Below are 27,063 nucleotides of genomic sequence, written 5' to 3'. Positions count from 1 at the left end.
TACCCTCATTATAATGCATTTTTGCAAGTTTAGCATTATAAAATATATCTAGGATGTTTTATGTTGGATATTTGAAACCCTAATAGATCCACCATTTATCATTAGATATCCCACCTATCTATCGACCGGAAGACTTAACACGTTAATCATACAAATACAAATAGCTTACCTAGCCCATTAGAATTTGCTTTTCAATGCATCACCAGTATGTGTGTGTGTGTGTGTGTGTGTGTGTGTGTGTGTGTGTGTGTGTGTGTGTGTGTGTGTGTGTGTGTGTGTGTGTGTGTGTGTGTGTGTGTGTGTGTGTGTGTGTGTGTGTGTGTGTGTGTGTGTTAAATCCCAAGGAAGTTCAAAGTTCTTCTGGATCCAGCCTATTACAAATTATGAGCTGTGTTGGAAATTGCTTACTGCTCATTCCTAATCTCATTTATAGGGTTTTTACAGGGAGACTAAATAGTTTACTTTAGATTCAAACAGATCTTCACAAACAATGAAGATATAATGATGCATCGTAGGATAGTTTTGCTGAAAAATATTTAGTAGTAGCCAGTGAGCCATGAGAATGCATCTGTTGTTTCACAGACAATTAACTGGCCTAATTTGTTTTACACAAAGTTAATAGGGGGCAAAGGTAATCCTGTTCTGGTATTGGAGCAGCAAAATGCAGGGAAAGACAGGCAATGCAATAATTACGAAAACAAACACTAACGTGCCATGTGAAGTTTGTCTTACATAGGCCTACTTCACAGGGCCGGCTCCCAGAGAGCCAATCTATTGATCTCCTGTTCTTTCCTCACACGTATGCTATGCTTATCTACATTTGACGTATTGTTCGACGTCTATCGGTTACAAATAGCACGCACACACACACACGCTCGCACACACCAACACGTACGCACACACGGACGCACGCACACAAGCAAGCATGCACACACGCACACACACACACACACGCCTGCACGTCGAAGCACGCACGCATGCACACACTCAAGAATTTCAAGAATGCTCGCAAAAACTGCCGGTTTTCGTGCTCTGTTAAAATCTACTGTTTTGAAATAGGTATGGAGAACATTATTATTGTGATTGTGGGGGCATCTCCCAAGAGAGTATTATTATAGCAGAAAACCTTTCATTTGACTCAATTAGAGTTGTGTATTGTTGCCTGGTAACGGTTATTAAATGATCTGCCCCTGAGCGCTACCCACCATTTATTGATCATCTATTGATCATCAGGGTGTCAACTCCGCTTTCCGGTCCAGTCAGGCTCTATTAAAGCCATGTTCGGACCTGATCTTTTACCCAATGTCATAACGGGGACAGAAAAGTATATGGTTGGTCACTTGAATAGTCCTCATTAGGATGTACTATTGTTTTGTTGTTTGCATATTATGTTACAGTACAACAACATTTTGACCTTTTTCTTTCTGCTCAGCCCACTCAGGATGAGTGTACCACTGAAAGGCACTGGATAACACCAACTCACCCTCATTCATCATCTGCCTCAGTGCGATGAATGGATATCCTTACTCTCTAAATTACATGACCCAGTGACAGAGAGCTAAAAGCAAGACTTGTTAGGGCTAATTGCCCCGAATTATGAATAATTCTCAATCAGATATCTCCGGTTTTGTCCTTCAGTGATGCTAGTTTGCAGAACTCGTTGTGCCATTAATGACGTATTGTAGGCTATGTCTGTATTTAAAAAAAAACAAAAAACGTTTGATATGGGAACCAGCAGTGATGAATAAATGATGAATATCTTCTAGTATCAAACTCACCCATGATTGATTTAGTTCATAATTCAGAAAACGGCACCAATTATTTTTTATTGAAATGTATCTAAGGCCGATGGAATGACAATGATGGAAGGTGCGTAACTGTGTGTACCAGTTATCCCCAAAAAGCTTTCTTCATTAGCTGTGGTTCTGGCTGGAATTCTAATCTTTTGTGTCACTCATATCGAGGCATTTTAGTCCCTGTGCCTACAGTTTTTAAGTGCGATAGAGAGATCGGGTATTTACTGTATGCATACACATGTTTACGTGCATTCGTGTGTCTGGTGTCGTACTTGTATTAACATGTCTAATTGCTTGTTTGTGTTTGTTATAACGGTAAGCAGAAGGTCAAGGACGTTCTAATCACTTGGAAGAATGTTCTTGGCCCGGGCAGCTGGCTTCCACTATGCCTGTTGTTCTGAGCTCAATAGAACAAGTGAGAGAGTGAGAGAGGGAGAAGCACTGCAAACTACAAGCAAATATGTTAAGGTTTGACATATCTGAAGATTTGTATCATTACCGTAAGTGTGTGTGTGTGTGTGTGTGTGTGTGTGTGTGTGTGTGTGTGTGTGTGTGTGTGTGTGTGTGTGTGTGTGTGTGTGTGTGTGCGTGCGTGCGTGCGTGCGTGCGTGCGTGCGTGCGTGCGTGTGTGTTAGTGTGTGTGCTTGAATATAACAAAGCCCTAATCGATAACATTTACTTAATAAAAATTGAATTTGTGGGAATTAAATATTGGGTGTTTTATAAAATGAAATGATTTGCAGTGCAGCAATACTAATTATCAATTAGTAATTCAATGTTAATTCAATAATATGTAGGAATAAAAGCAGGTCTTTATTTATTCCTCTACACAAGGAAAGAGCATTTATATTCCTGTTATATTCATGTTGAATGGGAGTTTCAAGGGAGTTTTTTCTTGCCCGTGTGGGGGCATGGGTAAAGGGGGGTGTCATAAATATTTGGCCTGTTAAGCCCTTTGAGACTGTAATGGTGGTTAAGGGCTATACAAATAAAATTGAATTGAATTGAATTGAATGGTCGTGTCACCATGTACCCCGTGGCAGTGATAATCTTATCTAATAGGCCAACACTGAGCCTATGTGTTAATGTTTAAGAGGAGAAAATAAAAACTACAATCAAGAAAGGAATGCCAAACCTGGTATATCCAAGGTCTCTATATTGAACACACAGTATTTTACACTTAGAATGTAGTGCAAAATTAAAACCACAGCCTGTCAATCATAGGCAACTGCAGAGGACAAGGCAAATGGATTGCAATGAGGAGAAAGGGTTTAATTATTTGTTCAAGAACTCCAGAGTTGAGTGCACTCCAGAAAGAAATGACTGATTGTTTCAGCAGGCCGATTAATCCTTGAGGTAGCTATTCACAGTGCACTTCCGTCCCTATCTATCAAAAACGTATATACAATAAGTCCCTTCCTAGAAAGAGAGTGGTCCTCTAAACTTTATTATGTTTTTTAAACGCTGGTCGCATCCCTGAACCCGAGGTGAAGTATGTATAACACAGTACTGAACATAGTACTGTAGTACAACACAGTACTAAACATTTACTGTAGTACAACACAGTACTGAACATGTAGTGCAACACAGTACTGAACATATACTGTAGTACAACACAGTACTGTACTACAACACAGAACTGAACACACTGTAGTACAACACACTACTGATGATACTACTGTAGTAGAACACAGTACTGACTGTATACTCTACTACATCACAGTACTGAACATTGTACTGTACTAGAACACAGTTCTGAATGTGTACTGTACTACAACACAGAACTGAACATAGAACTGTACTACAGCGTAGTACTGAACATATACTCTACTACAATACAGTATTGAACATAGTACTGTAATACAACACAGAACTTAAATTGTGCTGTAATACAACCCAGTACTGCACATTTACTGTACTACCAAGTATGGAAAAAGGCTGGATGCCAACTCAGACTACCTTCTGGCTATCTCACCGTGTCAGTTGATGTGCTTGCCTTTCTTCAGCTGGCCTCTTTATGAAGCGGCTACCATCAGACTGATAAACACTGTTGATCTAATAAGATGGCACGCAGCCTCCTACTCATGGAAGATAGCTGATTACGCTGAGGTGGAGATGTGGGGCCCTTCTCTCAAGGCTTTCCACTGCATCGTAGGCGGTGTCTCCTGCAGTGTAACCATGTAGCACAAAGAACTATTTAACAGCTAGGATCAAAGTGTTGGAAACTAGTTTTGGAAACTAAATCCATACCTGGAGAATTCAAAACGGCTCATTAACTTCTCTCCGGTCAAACAAATGTGGATTGTCTTGAGGTTCTTATGTATTGGTCAGCTTATTTTCAGGTTTGTGTGTGAATGTGTGTGTGTGTGTGTGTGTGTGTGTGTGTGTGTGTGTGTGTGTGTGTGTGTGTGTGTGTGTGTGTGTGTGTGTGTGTGTGTGTGTGTGTGTGTGTGTGTGTGTGTGTGGGGGTGTGGGGGTGTGTGAGTACGTGTGCATGTACGTGTGTGTTTACATACGTGTGTGTGTGCTGTGTCAGTGAGTGCGTACGTGTGTGTGTGTGTGTGTGTGTGTGTGTGTGTGTGTGTGTGTGTGTGTATGTATGTACGTCTGTGTACGTACATGTGTGTGTGCGTACGTGTGGGTGTGTGTGTGTCAATTACTATGGAGGACCAAAGACCAAAGAGTATTGTAAACTAAATCCATACCTGGAGTATCCAGATCTGCTCATTAACTTCTCTCAAGTCAAACAAATGTGTATAGGTCTTGAGGTTCATATGTATTGATCAGCTTAATAGTGTATGTCTGTATGTGTGTGTGTGTGTAGGGCAAAGTTCTCAGGCTGTAGCGGTTGTATCGCTAACTGAACCCACGCTTAGCCACCTTCTCCACATAAGGCAGACTCATATGCAATGATTCGTGATGCAATCAGTGGGATGGGTGTTGACTTTACCACGCACACCTTTGGTGCTGTGTGCGTGCACCTGTGTGTGCGCTTGTGTGTACAGTCAGTAAATGCTGAAACGGCTGTGGCTTAAACCCATTCAGGGCATCTTTATTTAAACCATGGCAAAGAGGGACAAGGGGGCTGGGGATGAAAAGGTAAGGTAGGCTCTGCCTGGACCTGGGTCTCCTCTCTTAGTAGGATCACCCCTTGGATCGGGCCTGGGGTGGGGGCAACATAGGGCCGCAGATGTTAGCAGACCCAGGAAGAGGGTTTAGCTTCGGCTAGCCTTATTTGCTCCTATACTCTTTGGGGAGTCCTTCAGTCCCAAGCGGTCTTCATGTAACCCATCAGGTTCTTCTTTAACCAGATGCTCGGCCAGAGGCCGCTTACCGTACTTAGCGTGCTACCAGCATCCCCCTCTTGTCAATCACCTTTCCAACTGCCTTCCACCTGCCTGCCTGCACTGTCCCTCCCCAGCCCTGAGGGGGCCCTCTCTAGCCATGTGGGGAGCTGAGGGCCTCCCGTCCCTCTCCAGCCCTGTCCCTCCCCAGCCCTGTCCCTCCCCAGCCCTGTCCATCACCAGCCCTGTGCGGAGCTGAGAGCCTCCTGGTCCTCCCCAGTACCCGTCTGTGGGTCTCCCCATCAGATTCAGGGAGAGAGCAGCTGAAAGAGCGAACGTCAGACGGAGAGAGACGGAGAGAACTACAATTAAAAGAGTTGATTTATCTTGATGCTGGAGCTCTGGAGACACCCCGAGGGGCTGCTCTGGGAGTGCACAGGTTTTTCATGACATTAGGGGACTCAAATGAGGGGGAGAGAAGAGTGAGACTTTCATGAGGGGGAGAGAAGAGAGAGACTTTCATGACGGGGAGAGAAGAGAGAGACCGTCATGACGGGGAGAGAAGAGAGAGACTTTCATGACGGGGAGAGAAGAGAGAGGCCGTCATGACGGGGAGAGAAGAGAGAGACCGTCATTTGGGGAGAGAAGAGAGAGACCGTCATGAGGGGGAGAGAAGAGAGACTGTCATGACGGGGACAGAAGAGAGACCGTCGTGAGGGGCCGAGATGAGAGGAGTCATGAGGGGGAGAGAGACAAGAGGAGTCATGGGGGGGAGAGACGAGAGAACCATCAGACTTCCCAGAAACGAGGCCCCCGCGGACCTGTTGACTCCCCGAGCTCCTCACCCTCAGGCCCCCAGCGAGCTGACACACAGACCCCCGCCTGCTCCCAGATGGTCGCTCCGTGAGGAAGAGCTAAGGACCACTAGCTGACTGACTACCGGGCGGCAGAAGCTCAGGAGGTAGAGCTGGTTGACGGGTAACCGGAAATTTTAAATTCTATCTGTCGAGGTGTCTCTGAGTCGCTCTGTGTGGTCGACTCCGCCGTCGGAGTGTGAATGTGTGGATGAATGGTTGTAGGTTACTTTGAAAAGAAACGTCTGCTAAATCCCCTAAATGTAAATGTACTAAACACACCGCTGCAGCATTTGGATGCTAAACACACAGCGCTAAGTGCACCGTTGATAAGCACATGCTCACGTATAGCACATATATAGTCACAGGCTCCCACGGCTCCTGCCCGGTTTGTGAGAATTATGTCAACACGACAGGCCACAAGGGGAGCCAGGGCTTCGTAGTGCCCGGATTGGCCGTTGCCATAACGATGAGGGCGGGTTGAAGCCGGGGAAGGGGAGGGGACTAGGGCCAACTATTTAAGCCCTGCGCACAGCTCGCTCTCCTCGCCTCCTTCTCTCCTCACTGCATGCTAGCGTGCAAGCGCGCACATGTGTGTGTGTTTATTTATATGCCCCCGCCCCCTCTCTCTCTCCGTGCCTCATGCACTCCTGTCTGCCGGATCTTCATTCAGTTCCTCATCTTGCGTCTGGCCAGGGCACTGCTGACCGTCTCCCCCATCTCCTGAGCTTCCAGAGGTGCTCCTTTGCTTCTTCGTGGACCTCCTCTTCCTCGTGGTCCTCGGCATCCCCCTCCGCCTGCCCGTTGCAGCGAGCGGAGGCTGTGGATTTGGCCGGCACTGTGGGAGGCAGGCTCGACCGAGTGGCTTAAAGATAGAGACGGGAACGTAAAGAGAGAGAGAGAAGGGAGAGGAGAAGCCTGTGGATGATCTCGTCACTCCTGTAAGTAAGCAATGACTCCCCCCCCCCCCCTCCCTCCCCTCCCTCACCCCACTCCTCTACAAACTTGTCTCATCTATGTTGGCCGTTGCATGATAATGACCTCATCTTGCCTCGGGGGTTTGTGGCTTTGAGGAGGAGTGGCAGGTGGGGAGAGGTGTGTGAACCTTTCAGGTGTCACCCAGATTTGTTAAGTCATAGCGATATACGGAGGTGGAGACGAGGATCCGGTGAAGGAGGTAGATCAATGGTTGGTCTGATGGCTTAGATGAACATGTGTTACATTCGTTTCAGTTATTTTGTCCTTATATGTCGTGAAACCAAAGCAAACTGCAGCATGCCCTCCATGTGTCTCTCGCTCAGTCTCTCTGTGGGTCTCGCTGCTGTCTCAATGTGTGCCCCCGGCATCAGTGCTCAGGTGTGCACTGACCGTGTGGATGAGTGTTAAGGCAAGGGCACTTTTAATCCCAGTAGTCTAAGCTGCAGCACACACACACACACTGTTTACACAAGCAGAGGGTGTGTATGTGGGTATGTGTCTACGCACATCTTCATCTACTCAGTGTTTGTCCTTGGTTCGATCATACAGACCTATTCCTTATCATTTTTATTAAATATATATATTTTCATATACAGATTAATCTAGTTAGCTTCATTATCCTTGTGACACTCATTAGCCATTAGTGATAATACCAACATAAAACAACGGTGCTATTATGGATTATTATGGCTTTTTCTCCTACCATTGGCAGCGCAGAAATCAGCTTCTCTCCTGGAGCGAGTTCATGATAATACAGTACAGCACTAGTTCACATCTCAAGTCACATGACAGAAGCACCACCTTAAAACAAATGCCAGCAAGGGGTTTGTGTTTTGAATGGGCTCTCTTGTGATCCCCGGGTCCTGACGGACACCATGTGTACCGTCCTTATGCTGCTCTCAGGAGCAGAGACACATTCAGCAACCAAAGGTATCTCTACTGCAGGGGATAGGGATACGTCAAACAGGAGTAGGACTCACATACTTGGTTCTAGCGTGTCAATCGATCATCAATCTGAGAAATAAGTATCGATATGGGTGGATCTATGTATGTTTTTGCTTCTGTGATTGTGATTGGAGGGTGGCCATGAAAGTGTTGCTCGTGTGCATAATTTACAGCATGACACTTGTTTAAGAGCAGCTTGAATGTCAGTAACCAGTGAGTAATGTGAGTGAGAACTCACTGACCTGTGATGGTGGTGTCTGTTGTCTCATCAATTCCTGACATAGCTATAGTCATCTCAGCTTTCTTTAAATGGACATGTAATTACTTAACCCTACTCTGCGAGATTGTTTAAGCTGTAAACTCTCTGTTCTGTTTCTTGTGGTGTTTGCACTCTTAACTTGGAATTGAACATAGGAGTAACTCCAGTCTAGACTCCAGTCTAGGCTTTCATTCTGAATGGTGATTCGTGATGATTATAATCATGACTCCTGCAGTATGATCTAAATGCAAACAACCATTTTTGCTTCTTCTCACTGATATATATTTCGGTTTGGATGATTTTGTGTGGTTGTTTTGGTGTGATGTGTCGGCAACTATATTTGAGTGTGGTGTGTGTTTTTTCAACGAGGCAGTAGTTCTGAATGGGCTTCATTCAGCGACAGTGTTGCCCGTGGCCAGATACGAGCCCATCTTGGGAGTCTGGTAAAAGTCATCCTGCTGTAAGCGAAACCACTTAACGTGTCTTGTTATATCATCTGTGAAGGCCTGCTCTTTTGCTTGCAACAAGAGACCATATTGTTCTTGGTTGGCTTGAACTTTATTTCCAGGCTTTATTGCTCGTTAATTGCCTCTGTGATTGACAATCTGTGGGGTCAACATTGCTTATTTGAGAATCAGGTCCTAGTACCTAGTATCTAGATGGTTGGTCGTGGGATGTTTTGCATTAGTACAGAGTGACTGATTAGGGACCTGGGTCCTTATAGATTTGACATTTGTACTTGAATGCACATCTGATCTTCTTCGTCATCAACTTATTGAATATTTCATAATGGTTCCTCTCATTGATTACTGCAACCGGCAGCAGTACCCATGACTATTGGAAAATCCACAAATTGGTGGTTGAAAAAGATGTCTGCAAATCTATCCAAACACAGATCGTAGGTTTTTGGAGCACATTGAAGATAGCTCATTCAGAAGAAGATAAACATTGTTGTCCCTCAACTATGGCACATGTAGTTGTGTTTGGCTCACGTGGCTCTCATTCAAACTCTGAACAAGTAATAAATTAAAACAAATGATTAATACTTTAGTTAATAAATATTAAGCTAGCACAGTAGAGTCAATGTGTTCTTTGCCCCCATGATTTGGCCTCACGGTCTGGACTCTCCGTCCGGACAAAATCTTGGGAACATGAGGACAAGCAGGCCTACACCACCCAGCAGATCAAAGACGCGTCCGCAACGACTGGAGGATTATTTATGACATATTGGTAATGGGGCTGTGATCACAGAAGTAGCTCAACATCTGAGAACAAAGCACTCTGTTCTCTGAAACACAAGTTCACTGAAAGCCCATAAGATGTGGAATATTAGAAATGACAGTTCAATGCTCTGTTCAAATCTGCAACCCAAACAAATGTATTTTCTACCATCTAAATGGATTAAATCCAATGTTAAGCATTGACTGGTGCTCACAGACTAACGGTGCCCCTTGTATTAGACACATCCGCTCTGTGATTTAGAATGAGTGGCTGCATCCGTTTTCATCCGAGGTGACTTCATTTCATCGAAGATAGAGCCCATGCACCCATTTCTCTTTTCCACACACGTTCACTGACACAACTAATCATCGCGTTGTTGCAACCGTTATAGTTACGTTGACATCTACATTTAGGGCATTTTGCTGACGCTTTTATCAAAAGCGACTGACAACCATTCATTCACGCAAGCACACCGACGGAGTCAACCACGCCTGGCATCAGCCAGCCTGTCAGGAGCAGTCAAGGTGAGGCATATTGCTCAGGGACACCTCTGCACTCAGCTAGGAGGAGCAGGGGATCAAACTAGCAAACTTCCGGTTACCAGTCAACCCGTTTTACCTCCTGAGCTACTGCCGCCCTAGTTACAGTAACAGCTATGCATACCAACATTTTACAAACAGTCTCAAATACTGGTATGACTCCCCGGCAGTCTGTGTGCTCTCCGAATGAATCCATTCCTCTCCAACACCAAACCATCACAGTGGCGTCATGCAATGGCTGTTACATCTGGCTATCTCTCCGAGGCCTGTAGCGTCAGCGTGACGCAGCTGATCTGGTCATGAGGCGGTTGGCAGTGGCTGGCCTGGCAGGTCATCCCCCCCTCCTCCCAAAGCTCTCAGGGGGAGCAGAGGAGCCGAGCAGCTTTAGATCATTGCCATCTTTTGTTTACCCGTGATACCGTCCCCCCCCCCGGCGTCAAAGAGCAGAAGAGGGCCCCGATGGATGGGTGTGTGATCGTATGTTGAGGACGGCTGGGGGGCTGTGAGTCACCGCTATCTCCTCCAGGGAGGGGGGGAAGCAGGCCCAAGTGGAACATGCAGCACTGAAGTCAAGACGGGGAGACACATTCAGCACAGGTGATGTAGATCACCCCGGCAGACAGAAAGGTCAGGAGAGCCGTGTCCGAGCCTGTTGTTGAAAATTACTGCAGACGAAATTAGGTATATATGTCTCAGGGTTTTACGTTAAACATTTTTGTACAGTTGTACTATCAAGTGATCAAACACTGCGATTGGGGCAATGGAGTGATCCTTTGAATAAATGTCTGTCAAGTCCCTATGGACAAGTGTCGGTGGCAAAACCCTATATATCGCTGGGGAACACTACCGCTTCTCGTCAAAGGTGGTGCCAAAATGAATATAGTGGATAGGAGGAGGAGGAGTTGGGGTTCCCAACCTTTGTCGCCAGGTTGAACACAAAATAATTACCAAGAGCTTTACGCGGACCACCTCATATGCAAACGGTAAAATATAGATGAATGTGCTGGCTGAGCAAATAGTGCCAGTGGGTCATTAAATACACCAGTAGAAGTGCAAGGAGGACAGTTTGTTAGTAAAAAACATCAGGGAGGGACATTTAAATGGAAAGAACTTGATTGCATGCAACTATTAAAATAATATTAAAATAAAACACCCACCATAACCTGTGGTACACACCGACCATAACCTGTGGTACACACACCAACCAAACCTGTTGTACACACACCCATCATAACCTGTGGTACACACACCCAACATAATCTGTGGTACACACACCCAACATAATCTGTGGTACACACACCCACCATAACCAGAGGTGCACATACCCACCAGTAATGGGTATGTGATCCTTTTAAAGGAATTGCGGAAATATTCTTGCATAAAATAAGAACTGAATGTTGATCATACTTTCTTTTTTCAGTTTGAGTTGAGGCTGGTCGTTGTTTTCTGAGGTGAAGCTGAATGTTGCAATACATGTTGATAAGGAATGTCCAATCGTGTGTTAAACGCAGCAATACAATTTGTTATAAGGAAAGGGAAGGCTGTGTGTTTTTTGCTAGATAATGAGCAACTGGTTTGGGCTTTTGACAGGAAAATCGATCAAAAATACTATAAAAAGTCTCTCCAAAGATTTACCACTTTATCAAACTACAATAAAATGTATTATGATACCATAAGGGCAGTCGGTGCAATCACTTTTTCTAATTTGCTCAAATTGGTGGCAGGCGATGCCTCCCATCAAGTGACATCACGTTGAGCCAATGAGAGACCCATTGGATCCAATTTCAGCCATTAGGAGCCAGCAAGGCTTTGCCTGTGACATGTTTCTCTTTTCCTTTTTTCCGACTTCTGACATCAGCCCTTTGCTTGCGGCGGCGCGCTCAGGGAGCATGTCAACAATGGACTAGTCTGCTGTTGACCCAGCAACATGAGGTGTTTGTTGTGCTTGTGTAGCCCCAGTGTTTTACAGTAGGTCCACTGTCCACACACACATCATGCATGGGGCAGGAGGGGCAGGGGACTGCCAAGGGGCTGGGGATAAACAGAGAGAGGCAGGAAGACAGAGGATGTATTGTTACGTCGTCTGCGTTGTTGACGGTAACATTCACCAGCCTTAATCTGAGGTGTCTCAACAGTACGCTCCACTGTACACCCATTAATAACAGTCGGGGCCTCATCGACTTTACACTTCTTTAGTGATCATTTGAGCAGTGTTACTGTGTCCATATAGCGCTGTGCCATTTGAAGGTGACCTCTTAAATGTTCATCATGATAAAGTGCATCGGTTTTGAGACATAAGATGCATCTTATTGTTAACCTACCTTTGCAATACCAACACTATTTACTATTAACCTCTTTAAATCATACAGTAATATGTGAAGAAGAACATTCTGGCAAAATAAAATTATTCAAAATAATAACAATAAAAAGGTTATAATTCAGGCTGTGTTGAATGAAAGGCTATATTTCAGTCTTTCAAACAGCTGACCACCAATATCAATGTCCGGATCAAATCAGGGCCTTGGGAAATGTAATTATAAGAGATGAGCAGGGCCAGATTTTCTGTGATGCATGGGACGTCCACAGAGAGGCTGGTCATTGTTACTTAACCATTATTAAATAACCCTATTATTATTATGTTTCCCCTGAATCCATCCCTAGCGCCCCCTTTCACCTCTGAGAGGCACTGCACTCAAAGGACAAGGCTACCATGAGCAGCTTGTGTGTGTGTGTGTGTGTGTGTGTGTGTGTGTGTGTGTGTGTGTGTGTGTGTGTGTGTGTGTGTGTGTGTGTGTGTGTGTGTGTGTGTGTGTGTGTGTGCTGGGGCAGACAGTAATGTAACTGCAGGGAAAGGTTTGGCTTGAGTGCACATCAACCCTGTATCAACACACATGCACACACTCAAACCCACACGACAACACACTCACAGATGCATGGACGTTGTAGACACACAAACATTTGTGCTCTTTTTTATTTTTCTCCCTTCACGTGCACGGGCGCACACTAATCTGCTGTTTCACCACAGGAAAGTAAATGGCATGACGGGAGAAGACACAAAGTTCTGAAGAAAGAAAGAAAGAGGAGTCCTATTTATTTATGCCTCACCACAAGCCTTGACGTGGGCAGGTATTCTGAAGCTGTGCTTCCCTCTCTATTGTGCGTTCTAAAGCTGCGTTCTGCACGCGTTCGTTCAGGTTTTACCTTCAATGCACAAACCTTCTCAGGGTCTTTCCAGCTGAGCACCGCGTACTGAATAGAAAAGTAGAAAGGCCCACGCATTTATGAACATACTTAATGTTTTGAGAAAAACACAATCTTTTAAAGCTGACCATCTATCCACATGGTTAACTTCAGCCATACCAAACGCAACCAGGATTACACTTATGGCTTGTGATGGGGTTGGCTTTTCATTAAAAGGTGTATATTTATTGTAGTAGACCAATCTTGAAAATGTCAATGTTCAGTTATAACCTTAAAAAAAAAAATCCTTTGATAATGATCACCTTTACTACACCTTTGATAATGATCACCTTTATTAGTCGTAATGTTTCGCTCCTAGACCTTCATCAAACTGATCTCTGGTCAGTGAACATAATGAACTAACAAATGAGAGAAGAAAGAGACAAAAGGCGTAGAGGAGGGAAACAAAACACTGTGGCTGAGACACAGATATAGCACATGTACACATCATGTGTTGTGTTAGGCAGCGCACATGAATATGTGTCATAGCTCATAGGCCCGGTGAACCATAAGACACGCTCAGCTCATGTGTTTTATTGTAGCTGACCCACTTCTCAATGAGCAGCCAGGACAGAAGGGTCATTATTTACATTTTCAATGTGTTATCAAATAATAGCGGACAACAAAAGCAGCAGTTTCAGAAGATCTTGTAGGCTATTTAAAACCCTAAGATTTCAGGAAGTTCATTTAGATATAGCATTTGTCCCCTTGCTGAAAAATGTACCAATTAAAATCAAATGAGGCTAATGTTTTTAAATTTCCAGAGGGAGAATGTTGTGTTCAGTCTGTTCGGTACACAATACGCATTTGTGGACAATGTGCAAGATCCCCTTCAAATCCGCAAAATATTGTAAAAAATTGTAACCAATGTGTCCTCTTAAAAGGGAGCCATAGTTTCTAAAACCATTACCGTGTCAAATCGTTTTTAATGCATTCTATACAAACACGTATTCAAATGAGAGTGTTGCTAACAAGAAAGGTGCTTTCCATGTGAGCTTCAAATCATACAGATCAAAAGATTCTGGTGCATTACGAGATCGACAATGCATGAAATATCCAGTTTTTCCAGGGCTTGTTGAACTAGAGGATGGCCAGCAGGATAAGACGACCGTGTCTAGGCATAATAGTTCAATGCATAATAGTTTTAATGCTTTGCAGTGAATGATCAAACGATTCTCCTTTAAGGATGTAAAATACTTTTTCAAGTTAGCTACTAATTAGCAAATTGTAATTATTTTTCGACTTGCAGTACCAAAATACAGACTTGTATTTAACACAAACAGACATTCAGCCCATGCTCAATGCCGAATAAATAAAAGCAAAGTAGCCTAACGTGTTATGTCTCAGAGAAGAAAACAAAGACAATCATTGTTATCGTTGATTTAAGAGAAATTACCTCTATGTCCACTCTAGAGGCGTGGGAGAGGGAGAAGGAGAGAGATAGAGGGAGAAGGAGAGCGATAGAGAGGAAGGAGAGAGATAGAGGGAGAAGGAGAGAGATAGGGGGAGAAGGAGAGAGATAGAGGGAGAAGGAGAGAGATAGAGGGAGAAGGAGAGAGATAGAGGGAGGGAGAAGGAGAGAGATAGAGGGAGAAGGAGAGCGATAGAGAAGAAGGAGAGAGATAGAGGGAGAAGGAGAGAGATAGAGGGAGAAGGAGAGAGATAGGGGGAGAAGGAGAGAGATAGAGGGAGAAGGAGAGAGATAGGGGGAGAAGGAGAGAGATAGAGGGAGAAGGAGAGCGATAGAGAAGAAGGAGAGAGATAGAGGGAGAAGGAGAGCGATAGAGAAGAAGGAGAGAGATAGAGAGAGAAGGAGAGATATAGAGGGAGAAGGAGAGAGATAGGGGGAGAAGGAGAGAGATAGAGGGATAAGGAGAGAGATAGAGGGAGAAGGAGAGAGATAGAGGGAGAAGGAGAGTGATAGAGAATAAGGAGAGATATAGAGGGAGAAGGAGAGAGATAGGGGGAGAAGGAGAGAGATAGGGGAGAAGGAGAGCGATAGAGGAAGAAGGAGAGAGATAGAGGGAGAAGGAGAGAGATAGAGGGGGAAGGAGAGAGATAGAGAAGAAGGAGAGAGATAGAGGGAGAAGGAGAGAGATAGAGGGAGAAGGAGAGAGATAGAGGGAGAAGGAGAGAGATAGAGGGAGAAGGAGAGAGATAGGGGGAGAAGGAGAGAGATAGGGGGAGAAGGAGAGACATAGAGGGAGAAGGAGAGCGATAGAGTAGAAGGAGAGAGATAGGGGGAGAAGGAGAGAGTTAGAGATCTCAAGTAAAGCCGGAGGAGAGAGGTGTGGGTGCCCGTTTTACATGTCCAGGGAGGATGGTGGCAGCACAAGATAGTTCGTTCTCTGCTCCTTAGGGTTAGGTGCGTTTTTATACTCAGTGCAGTGAGGTTATTAAGGTGTACGTGTGTGCGCTACTACTGTGTAGAAGTAGTCTGCTCATCAGTGGACTTAAGCCAACTCCTAGACCTAGAAACGTAGACCTAGAGAAAGAGATGACAGACTGCGGCGTGCCAGAAAAGAGCACTCTTGATTGTCTAGGGGGGCCACAAAGGGCCCCACAACGCACACTTCTCCAAACAGAGGAGTCTGTTGTCTGTAAACAAGACCAATGGAACGAATCGCCATTCACAACACAAGCGCTGAGGCAAATGGACGCACGCATGCAGACTGCTTTAAGGAGCTTGTGCCGTGCACCTTTATCAAACTCAGGTTGTGCATTCCATGTCGGCTATAAAGGGAGAAACAACGTACTCAGAGAGATTTAAAACTCCCTGCGTGTGAAATAATCTCCCCATTATTCTTAGTAAAATAACATATGAGCGTAATAATAAAGAAAATAACACTACCGTGTGTGTGTAGCAAGGTTGGTGAAATGTATACAGTCTTGTTTAATACTTGATTCCGATTTGTCAGTAACACTGAAAGGGTGTGCATTATTTTTGACTAACAGAAAACCTCTATCCGTTATGGGCTGCAAATAAACGCGTTGTATCTCCAACAGATGTTGCCTTGACAACGCAAAAGCAATATGGTTAAAGAACCACGGAAGAATATTTGAAAATACAGTATGTATAGATATTTGTACCCAGGCACGGCGGTGATATCCTGATGGGGCATTGAGTCATAATGATGATATGTTTAGGATTGACAGCGGCGGCTTCAGGAAAGCCGTCCTCTGACATGCAAACTCAGTACTCACCTGTTTAGTTATTGAAACACAAGCTAAGACACACATATTGTTGTCCCTCCAACCAAGTTTCATTTGAGTTTCCTTTTCTTAAGAATGTTAATTCGAAGGTGGAAGGATTTTTCCAGGAGTATGAAACCTTCCTTTGTAATCAAGCCTCTATGTTTTACAATGAATGTGAATTTTCTATCTGTTTCGAACCTAATGGCTGTCTGGATGCGGAAGGGTTAGTTTAACAAAATTTGTACGGTGAATGTACAGTTACAGAAATACATTTATGACAGCAAAAGGGTTGGATTAAGATGAGGTCCTTTACACATACATATATATATATATAACAGGTATAATAAAAAGTTGGTATAATGTATAACCTGTGTTCCCTTCTCTTCCCCGCAGTGGAGCGCTCGCGTGTGCGCGCGCGAGAGAGAAGAGACAGAGACAGAGACAGATAGACAGAGAAGCCTGGGCTGCCTGTTATGTAATGGTACGGTGCGCACAGGGGTCCAAAGGCAGTGATCAGCCTCCATCCCACTGTTACTGTCTCATTAACGCACGGCAGAGAGAGCCCACATGAGACAAGAAAGAGAGAGTTTGGAAGCATGCCTTCGCCATTGTGTCCTAATGATGGTTCTGCGGTCGGCCACCACGGTAGAATGTGGCACATCACAATTAAGTGTGTGTGTGTGTGTGTGTGTGTGTGTGTGTGTGTGTGTGTGTGTGTGTGTGTGTGTGTGTGTGTGTGTGTGTGTGTGTGTGTGTGTGTGTGTGTGTGTGTGTGTGTGTTTGTGTGTTTGTGTGTTTATGTTTGTTTGTGTTTGTGTCGGCAACCAAGCTCATATCTAACATAAGGCATGATAGTCAAATGGTCCTGATTTTTACTTTAGAACTTTTGGGCTGTAAATGGAGAGGGAAGATGTGGGTGAGATGGTTGGGTGGCCGAGTGGGAGGATGACTGCCTGGATTTGTGGGTGGATGGATGGGGAAGTGTCTAAAACATAGTTCACTAACACATTGTAGCATGATCAAAGGGTACCTATCATGTGAAGTCATCAACTTCATTGAATCCATTGTGGGATGTTGTGGTCTTTAAATGCCTATATGGAATAAACAACTCTGTCCGCCATGCTGCATGCCTTGTGTTTGACTTTTCTCTCTTCCTCTCTCTCTCTCTCTCTCTCTCTCTCTCTCTCTCTCTCTCTCTCTCTCTCAGACCCTGCTCATCCCCACCATGAACAAGATGAAGAACTTCAAGAGGCGCTTCTCTCTGTCTGTGCCACGCACCGAGACCATCGAGGAGAACGAGTACACGGAGCAGATCAACCAGCTCAACATCCGACACACCCAGGGTACACCCCCCCCCCCCACACACACACACACACACACACACACACACACACACACACACACACACACACACACACACACACACACACACACACACACACACACACACACACACACACAAACACAGGGCTTATGAGGTGAAGTCTAACTTCCCTCCCCAGTGGAACTTAAGCTTGTCTGAACCATCCTGATCATCTAATCAGCCCACGTCTACACAGACTGAGGGACATGATTAGATCTAGTGAGTGGCAGTATCTCAGGAGGTAACGACTGTTGACTGGTAACCGGAAGGTTGCTGGTTCGATCCCCTAGCTGAGTGTATAGATGTCCCTGAGCAAGGCTCCTCACCCCGACTGCCTCCGACAAGCTGGCTGTTGCCCTGCGTGGATGACTCCGCCGTCGGTGTGTGATGTGTGTATGAATGGCTTTAAGTCGCTTTGGATCAAAGCATCAGCAAAATCCCCTGAATTAAAAAATGTAAAATGTAGTGCAGGGGTGCAGTTAACAAAATAATCTGTCAATCTATGTTACTGCTCAACCAGCGGCGACATATCAACCGTACTGTTCACACGTCTATGTACGCCCCCGCCGGGGCGGGGGTCCTCTGATTCCGGGGTATTGTGGTTGGATGTTACATATACGGAGAACCCACTAACTTCCTGTACAACTTCCTGAAAGACTTCCTCAGGTTTTCACATGACCTTTTACAAACATATGGGTACAAGCACTCCATTTACATCTTCTTTCCTAATTCCTTATCCTTTCTAATTCCTTTGATAAAAAACGTTTTCTTTGTCTACCTGTTCCCCGTTGATATTTGTGTGGATTGTGTTCTGCATTGCTGCCATTGACCTCGGTGGGACAAAAAAGATGGATGGTGGTGTGTTTGTGTGCGTGTGCATGCATGTGTGCGTGTGTGTACATTAGGGTGCATCAAATTTCAATGGACATTTTTTTATTTCAAAATATCAATTTGGCTGGCATTGCACTTTGTTCCAATTAACATAAAAGTGACTTTTGCAAAGTTTTGAGGAATTCCATTGAGATTTAGGGGTGGCACCTAACACATGAACTTTGGCGAAATTTCGAAAAATTTGCAATTTTTACTCTAATTGCCTAAAGGTTGACCTGGAAATGTTGAGTACAGTGAACTTTTACACAGTTGCATGTTCAATAGGGTTACCAAAGTAAAAGTTGTTTGTTTGCCCTTTGGGCAACTTGGGCATTTCTCAGAATTCTACTTTCAAGATTCTCCATTAATTTGTTTTATAGACTAAATGAATGGAGTTCAATGGGACATGTTCACGTGGCCTTACCCTGAATTTTGTGCAGCAGTGATGGATGTCGGACAAACACATAAAGTTTAATTGACTATATTGTTAAACACAAGGGGTGATGCTGACACACTTAAAATAACAAACCCTCTCTAGTGGCTTACTCACTGGCAACTAACAGTACCTAATGGTAAGAGCTGACACTAACTAAACTTCAAACTTAATTGCTCAGTCTGTGCCAGAGTCTGCTCCACTAAGCAACATCACCTGGGAGAAAGAGAGAGGAAATGGAACCTGAACTCTGAACCTAGCCAGTGCATCTCCCCCCAGATATGCCTCCCACCCACCGCCCTAGAGTAACCGTCCTATTCAGGGATTAGCTTGCGTTTTTAGCGGTGGAGGTTCTGCTGTTGGTTGCGGTCATTTTCAACTGCCTGCAGCACAATATGCAGGTGCTGCTCCTCCCATGACACTGCAACGAAGTCGGATGTGAGCTTGACGCCACACTTGGCACAGTCATTGACCACGTTCATTGCACGTACATTGACCTCACTTAATTGAACGCAGCATTAATGTGCAGTTGGTGCATTCGAAAGCAGCAATCCTTATTGGCGAGGTCAGCCAAGCTGGTGATTGGCAAGAGGGTGGGGAACTTTGGCTTGACAAAGCCAGTGCCAAAGCGCTGCCCAGGGATGTGCATGGGGAGATCAGCGGGCTTGTGCTACAAGATTGCTCTGGCAAGTGCACACTTGTCATCATTGGGCACCTTTCTGCTGAAGAGAGCCAGGGGTAGCATCTCAACAGTTAGGTACCAGCGATGCCTCTCCATCGCCTTGATCGCGGATGCTGCAATGCCCTCATCTACAGCCTTGTATGCCTGCAGGTGGTGGTAGAGTGTCAGGTCATTCCAGGCAGCATCTACAGCTTTCTCGCAGGTCAACCACCACTTTGCATAGATGTGTCTAATGAAAATGGCAAATGCCCAAATCTTCGGCACCTGCTACCGCGTGTGGTGATTGTGCCCTGGGGAAGCAACACGATGTGCTTCTCCATCAAAGCCAGCTTGAGTGTATAGAGCAGCTTGGCCATCCATCGTGCCTTGTGGAGCGCTCCCGGTTATTGGAAGGTCACTGCAGTCTGCTCTTCACCATCTGCATCCAGATACACAAGACACAGCTGCACAAACTCATGGTAGTCACCTCGCTTGTGGTCAGTGACTTATTTTGCGCACCTGACAAGTTCAGCACGTAAATTGCCCAGGAGTGGTTGCTCGTGTTGCCAGGAATGTAGCGGGACCAGTAGCTGCTGTATTCTTGTGGTAATAGGTTACATTTCTGTCAGAGACGTGTGAACAAGGTAACCTCTGGCGAGCATGATGTCTCCACCTTCAGGTCTGTGAAAACCTGGTTCAGGAGGACCTCACCAATGTGGTGCCGGCACCCAGACCAAAGCTGTGGTCGGCCCAGTGAGAGCTGTATGGCAATGCAGGCTGCTGTGAGATGGCCAGTGTTTGAGGTAATGTTGTCAAAGGCCATGTTGCCAACCTGGTCAGCGCACCACCAGTCCTGCAGCAACTTGCATGTCAACCGGGCAATGATCACTCCACATGCCTCATTGGTCTAATTCTTATCGCCGGGACACCAAGCAGTTTCAGCCGCTCTGCATTTCCAACCACTGTAAGACGCTCCTCCACCTGGCGCACATTGCTGAGCATCGGTGTTAACTTGGTGTCCACTGCTTGTGCTGTTCCTCACTGATTGTCTCCAGCTCTTTGCGTCTTGATCGGTGAGCTGTTTCGTAAGATGCAGAGAGAGTCTACATTCACCGCCTGACACTGCAACAAGGCCACGTGTGAATGCAGCCTGTTGCATTGGTGACATCCTCAACCTTGTAGCCAATGACACGACACTTGGTCGGCTAAGGAAGTCAGGTGGAATTAAGACGTTTGTTCCAGTCTTCTTATGCTTGTGGGATGGCTCAGATGGTGGAAAGACTGTGTCAGTATCCTCCTCTGACTCCTCATCACTCTCCGACTCCAAGCTTGACATTGCCGTCATCTCCTCCAGCTCCTTTACACAGCCGGCTGTTTGGCTGCAGCGGCACCTTGACGCTCCTCTCACTGCTTCACCTTGAGCTGCAGCTTTTTGTCCAATACACCAAATGTGGCCACTCTGTCAGTCTTCATGCTGGCCAAGAAAGCTAGGTCTTCTGGGTTATCAATCAGGTTTTCGACCTTTGAAGGCCACAACGGAAATGTGACATCAAGTCTTCACTTCATGTCCAGGGAGATTTTCAGCAGCTTGTTGTTAGCATTGACTAAGTCTACCATCTTGTGGCACGCTTGTGTGTGCCAATACCTATTAATACAACTTGATGACACAATGACACAACTACAGATATGATAGTAACGTGTAATATTGCATACCCAACACAGAAAGATCACCTCAAACAGAAAGATCACCTCAGTTTTCTTAAGATGTAGTATTGTTTACCTCAGATCTCCATGGCGACCATTGAGCACTGTTAACCACTTTATCCAACAAAAACAGATGTGTGGTGGCCCCCCTAAATCATCATGTACTGGAAAAATATTTTGCATATGTTGTTTCTACATATATTGGAACACTTATAGCACCCAGCCATATCAAAATTCAAGAATTGTGTTTTTTGATGCACCCTAGTGTACATATATGTGTGTATGATGTTTCCATTTTTTGTCAAAGCAGAACCCTCAAGAGGTAAGTTGGAATACATACAGAAAAGGTTGTACAGCGAAAGGAATGAATGCAGATTGAGCCTTGTTTAGCTTAAGTGCATCACTAATCACACACAGTGTCTGAGTGCACTGGTGTGTGTGTGTGTGTGTGTGTGTGTGTGTGTGTGTGTGTGTGTGTGTGTGTGTGTGTGTGTGTGTGTGTGTGTGTGTGTGTGTGTGTGTGTGTGTGTGTGTGTGTGTGTGTGTGCTTGCGTGCACTGATAGCTATCACACAGAGGATAGCAGCTGGATTTTTGCTTCCACACTCCCTAGCGTCGTTGTGTCTGCCTCTCTGTCTGATTCATGAAGGTCAGCCATGAGGGAGCAGGAGAGGAACAGAGAGAGAGAGAGAGAGAGAGAGAGAGAGAGAGAGAGAGAGAGAGAGAGAGAGAGAGGGAGAGAGAGAGGGAGAGGGAGAGGGAGGGAGAGAGACATATATATAGCCCTTATTCCCCTCTCCCTCAGTATACTTATTTTCTTCATTATCCAGTGCTTTGGACTAATCCTAACCCCAGCTGAAAAAAACGAACCCTTAATGGTAATAATTAATAATAACTATTTTTTAACTGAAAAGGATTTTGAATGGATAACTTCTTGCAGAATTTCAATGTACTATTTCAAAAATGAATTAGAAGGGCTGAACTTCGGCAAAATAATCATCATTCAGAAATAGAAGCTGGCTACTAGCTCACACAATAGCAACTCAAACGGAAAAAAACGAACCCCTTATGGTTATAAATAATGACTATTTTATAACTGAAAAGGATTTTGAATGGATAACATATTGCATCATTTTTAAGTACTATTTCAAAATTGAATTTGAAAGGTTGAACTTGGGCAAAATAATATGTATTTTCAGAAAATGGAAACTGGCTACCGGCAGAACAAATCACATCAGCAGGGGGGTTGTTATTGGCCAACATCGAGATCATAGAAATAAAAATAAGACTGGATCTGGACGTTAATGGAAGAACACACACAAAGAAAAGCAGGGGCAGCCTGATGAAAAAACAAGAAAAAGAAAGATGGAAGAATAAATATACAAAGTAGGGTAAAACACAGAGACACGCAGCAGCAACAGAGAAAATGGTAGGAGTGACATACATTTCATATTGCATCTGGACCAGCCAACATCAATGTTGGTTTACGAAACAACACAAATCAATGTCTATCCTACAACTGAAATAAACAGTAGGCAACCATATTATCAACTATGCACAGACCATTGTGCATAGTTGATAAGACCACAGCATCCGTCCATTGACAAAGATGTTTTAAATGTGGAAAATATTCAACGCTCATGTGTCGGTGAACAGCATCAAACTCTACAAGGAGACAGAAAAGCCAGTGATTCTCGGTTCACTGACTACCTCGCTCTTAGGATGCATGTCATCCTTTAGCATGTGGAATATGTCTAATGAGTATTCTCCTGCCCAACCCCCCCCCCCCCGCACACGTACACACACACACACACACAGAAACACACACAAGCACACACATATATCTATAATTATAACCACACACGCAGACACACACATATACACACATACACACACACACACACACACACCATACAAGGACATGATTCACAATAGCTGAGGGTTATAGCTGCACTTTATACTTTTCATTCAGTGAGCCAACCCCGAAGAAATCGGTTTCGCCTGAAACAAGCAAGATGGGCATTTAATAAACGAATCCTGAATAGATTAATGAATCGCGCGTCCATGGCTGCATAACAAGCTCTCTTCAATCAGGTGTAATTGCGTTTTTCCTCAGAGAAACCCCCCACGTTTGGCCGCTATTGATTCTGACATTGGTGGGGACTTGCACTGGAAGCTGAGTGTTTTCCAGATAGTTTCCTTTTGCAGATAGTTAGTTATGGTAGCCACACTCTCATCCACAGACACCCAGACAAGGGGTGCACACCAGGGTGCAGAATACTGTAGATCCCAGGATTAGAGACCCCTGATTGAAACTTGAAACACCCAAAAGGCCTAAAAAGCAAGTTTTCAGCTAAAATCTAGTTTTTTTCTATTTAATTTTACTTTGAACTGTAATCAGCTTAACATGTGTTGCCTTGGCACCTGCCTCTCCACCTCTGTTTCAGCGTCTACCTGGCTGGACTGCTTCTGTCAGACTCTTAAAGAGGCTCCTTATAGCCGCCTTTATTTTTTGGCTGCAATCCTAATGAGCATGTTGCTTTCTTCCTGCCTGAGAGAATCATGCAAATCAGTCAAATTTCCCAACCGACACCCAATGTAATTCAACCTCTAAGAAACAACGACCAAGTCTGACACTGTCACATTGCTAGGTAACAACAATTAACTTCTGGTATTTTCTACTAACCAGGAATATTCATGAAAACCATATGAATACGTCTCTGAAAGTACTAACCCAGAATGGTATGCAGGGTACTTACGCTCCTCATTCATCACTGATGCACAGGATGTGGAACTTAAATAAACAAACATTTTTAGAAAGCCTCAATCCCTCCCCTCCATGGGACATGATTGCTGCAAAAACATGTATATGGCTGTGAACGGCAAATATTTTTGTGAACTCGTTCGAACTGTCGATGCATGACATATATGCTGTTTGTAAATTTAAAAGACGATTTTGCAAGTAAAGGAAATCGCAGTTCGTTACAGTAGAACGGTTGAAGTGAAATAACATGAAAATACATTATACCAAAAGACGACGGCACAGACGACACACCTGAAAGGCAGCTTCAGTGACGTCGTAACCTTCCTTCTCTACGAGCTAGCGAGAGCCTCTGAAGCTAGCTAAACACGATGCCTGTGTGTTCCGTACTGGGATCTAGTCACACAAGCAAGCAAGCTGTCTTGTTTTGTGCTTCCCGGATGTTAAATGAACCAGGAGTAACTGGATGAATCACATCAGGTGAGATACATGTTGGTGTTGGTGACTTGTAATCGTGCGAGGAAACGGATGCAGTTTTAACGCAAACATATACCAACATATACCATAACACAACATGTGCCTTTACTGTTTTATGCCAATTTTCTCTTGAGGGACAAATTTATCTGCCAGTAGCTAGATTCCATTTTCTGAAAATACATATTATTTAGCTTCAAGCTCAGCCTTTCTAATTTGTTTTTTGAAAATTAATTGATGCATAATGATCTCATAAATTTGAGGAAGGTGTAATTCATTGCATCCTTAAAACTGGATCAAATAAACTATTTGCCTCACACAGTTAACTACTGAAGCCTATATTCTTTCCGAAATGGAGCAACCATGGTCCGCAATTACACAATTACATTCTAAAATAGCCGTTTTACCCATTGTGATGTGAGGTTCTATGACAGCTTCCATGTTCTGCCGGTACGTGACGCCAATGCACTACTACACCAATGAGGCGAGAGAACAATATCTGTTAACGTTGTCTGCCATCCATTTTGATGCTGATATGTGAGTCAATTAATAACCTCTTTGGTTTCTCACCTGATTTCCTACTCCTCTCATATCCTCTCCTACCTAAACCTCTTCCTCACACTCATAACTGCCGTGGTATTTTACAGACCTGAAACCAAATTAGCACCAAATTGGTCCCTTTTTATTTTATTATTTTTTTACCTTCAAAAGCTACCACTTTCATTGATGTGTGTGTGGGTTTGGGCTATCAATAGCTACTTTATAAAGGGGTGATATCATGCTTTTTCAACCTTTCCTTTTGCTTTAGAGTGTTATATGCCGTATGCACTGTATATATGTTTAACGTCTGCTGAGATAAATCTAAGTCTGAGGCAGGGGAAAAATTTGCGCCCGTCGAAAACGCCCGTCAATAAGTGTGTGAAACCGCTTGTTTCTGCGCAAACTTTATGTCCGTAGTGCAGTGGGCGGTGCTGATGGGCAGAAGCAGCAACCCACAATGTTTACAACTTCTCCGGGGTGTGAATTTGTGACCAATCACAGCAGATTGGGCAACTCGGGAGGCGGACCTCAAAAGTTTTTGAAAGTGGTTTGAAATTGGTTTTACAGAAATAAACAGTGTGAGAATAATAAGGGGTATTTCTAACATACAGGCATTAAACCTTATTCTAGTAGTACCCCCAAATTCAATTATTAACCCTAAAAAAGCATGATATGGGATCTTTAAAAAGGTAATCTTAGTATCGGTCTACTTATAGACTTGGTCTACCTACATTTTGTGATTCAACCTTAAGCACTGTACAATATGTTGCCATACCGTGGTGCCACATCAATGTTTGGGGAATATAGCGTTGGAAAATAAAACTGATTGCTGTTTCACAACAAGAGGCAAATCGCATTATAAAACGGATGACTCTATCTTGTGCTTTTGGGTTTCTCTTTAGGGCTATATTATGAATAATTAGCTTTGAGGCGGCTATTTCTAAGACAATTGTGTATAATTATGTCAGAGGATCAAAAGAGCCGCTGTGGCCGATCCATTCAGATGCAGAGTACCGCTGGAGAGACACTTTCTTTGTGTTCCTCCCTTTAAGATGGAGTGAAATAGTCTGCCTGTCTTTCTGTCGTGTTTGTTGTGCTGCAATAATCAACTGCATTCAAACACTGTGTGTGTGTGTGTGTGTGTGTGTGTGTGTGTGTGTGTGTGTGTGTGTGTGTGTGTGTGTGTGTCCTTTCCCCAATCAACCAACTCTATACTTGTTTTCATTTATCATAACAACAAAAAATAATCGGAAAAGCACTGCCTTTGTACGACACACATATGCACAGGGGTGTGGATGTGTGTGTGTTTCTCTTTTCCCTTCAAATGTGAGGCCCTTATGATATGTGGTATGTATCTTTTTAATCTTACATCAAGTCTGACCTAGAGCCTGGGTTGGGCTGTGTGGGTGTGTGTGTGTGGGGGGGGGGGGGGGGGGGGGGGGGGAGAGACTCCTTGTCTCCATAGGAGGGACCGTGACCAACAAGTGACATGTGCCCCAGGAGGCTACACACACACTCACACACACACACACACACACACACACACACACACACACACACACACACACACACACACACACACACACACACACACACACACACACACACACACACATATGTATATATATATAATGCATTTTTATATATATATATATATATTTTTTTTAGATATATATATACGCACACACACACACACACACACACATAGCAGTGATCATAATCAGCAGTTCAACAGGGGGTTGAGGCCTTTGCATAATGTGCGTTGCGTTGGTCTCCAGCAGCGCCGCTTGTCCACAACATCAAACCCACGTTAGAGATATCTTACTGTTCGCAGCCTCACCTCTCGCTCCTAGGTGGATCGCTCCGCCTGCTGCTTCTCTGCTTCTGCTGGGAGAGTGCACGTGGCGTCCTCGTGCACACTTGAGCAGTGAATCGTTGATGAGGCTG

The 27,063-nt window shown here is 44.5% G+C and overlaps 1 protein-coding gene across 2 annotated transcripts in view; it reads left to right on the top strand.

Annotated features, from left to right (window-relative positions):
• The first annotated feature begins 6,429 nt into the window (after positions 1–6,429).
• The window catches only part of cdk18 (cyclin dependent kinase 18), a 38,324-nt gene continuing 17,690 nt past the window's right edge, over positions 6,430–27,063 (top strand). Inside the window, exons 1-2 of one of the 2 annotated variants that reach the window (XM_060063341.1) lie at positions 6,430–6,875; positions 17,519–17,654. In XM_060063341.1, coding sequence (XP_059919324.1) covers positions 17,537–17,654 — 118 coding nt within the window. In that variant the 5' untranslated portion in view covers positions 6,430–6,875; positions 17,519–17,536. Of the gene's footprint in view, positions 6,876–10,317; positions 10,474–17,518; positions 17,655–27,063 lie in introns of those variants that run through there. The other variant, XM_060063350.1, reaches the window with a different exon arrangement.

This window comes from Gadus macrocephalus, chromosome 1 (assembly GCF_031168955.1).
Source record: "Gadus macrocephalus chromosome 1, ASM3116895v1".
In the NCBI taxonomy this organism is placed as follows: Eukaryota; Metazoa; Chordata; class Actinopteri; order Gadiformes; family Gadidae; genus Gadus; species Gadus macrocephalus.
This window is presented reverse-complemented; position numbering and strand designations above follow the sequence as displayed.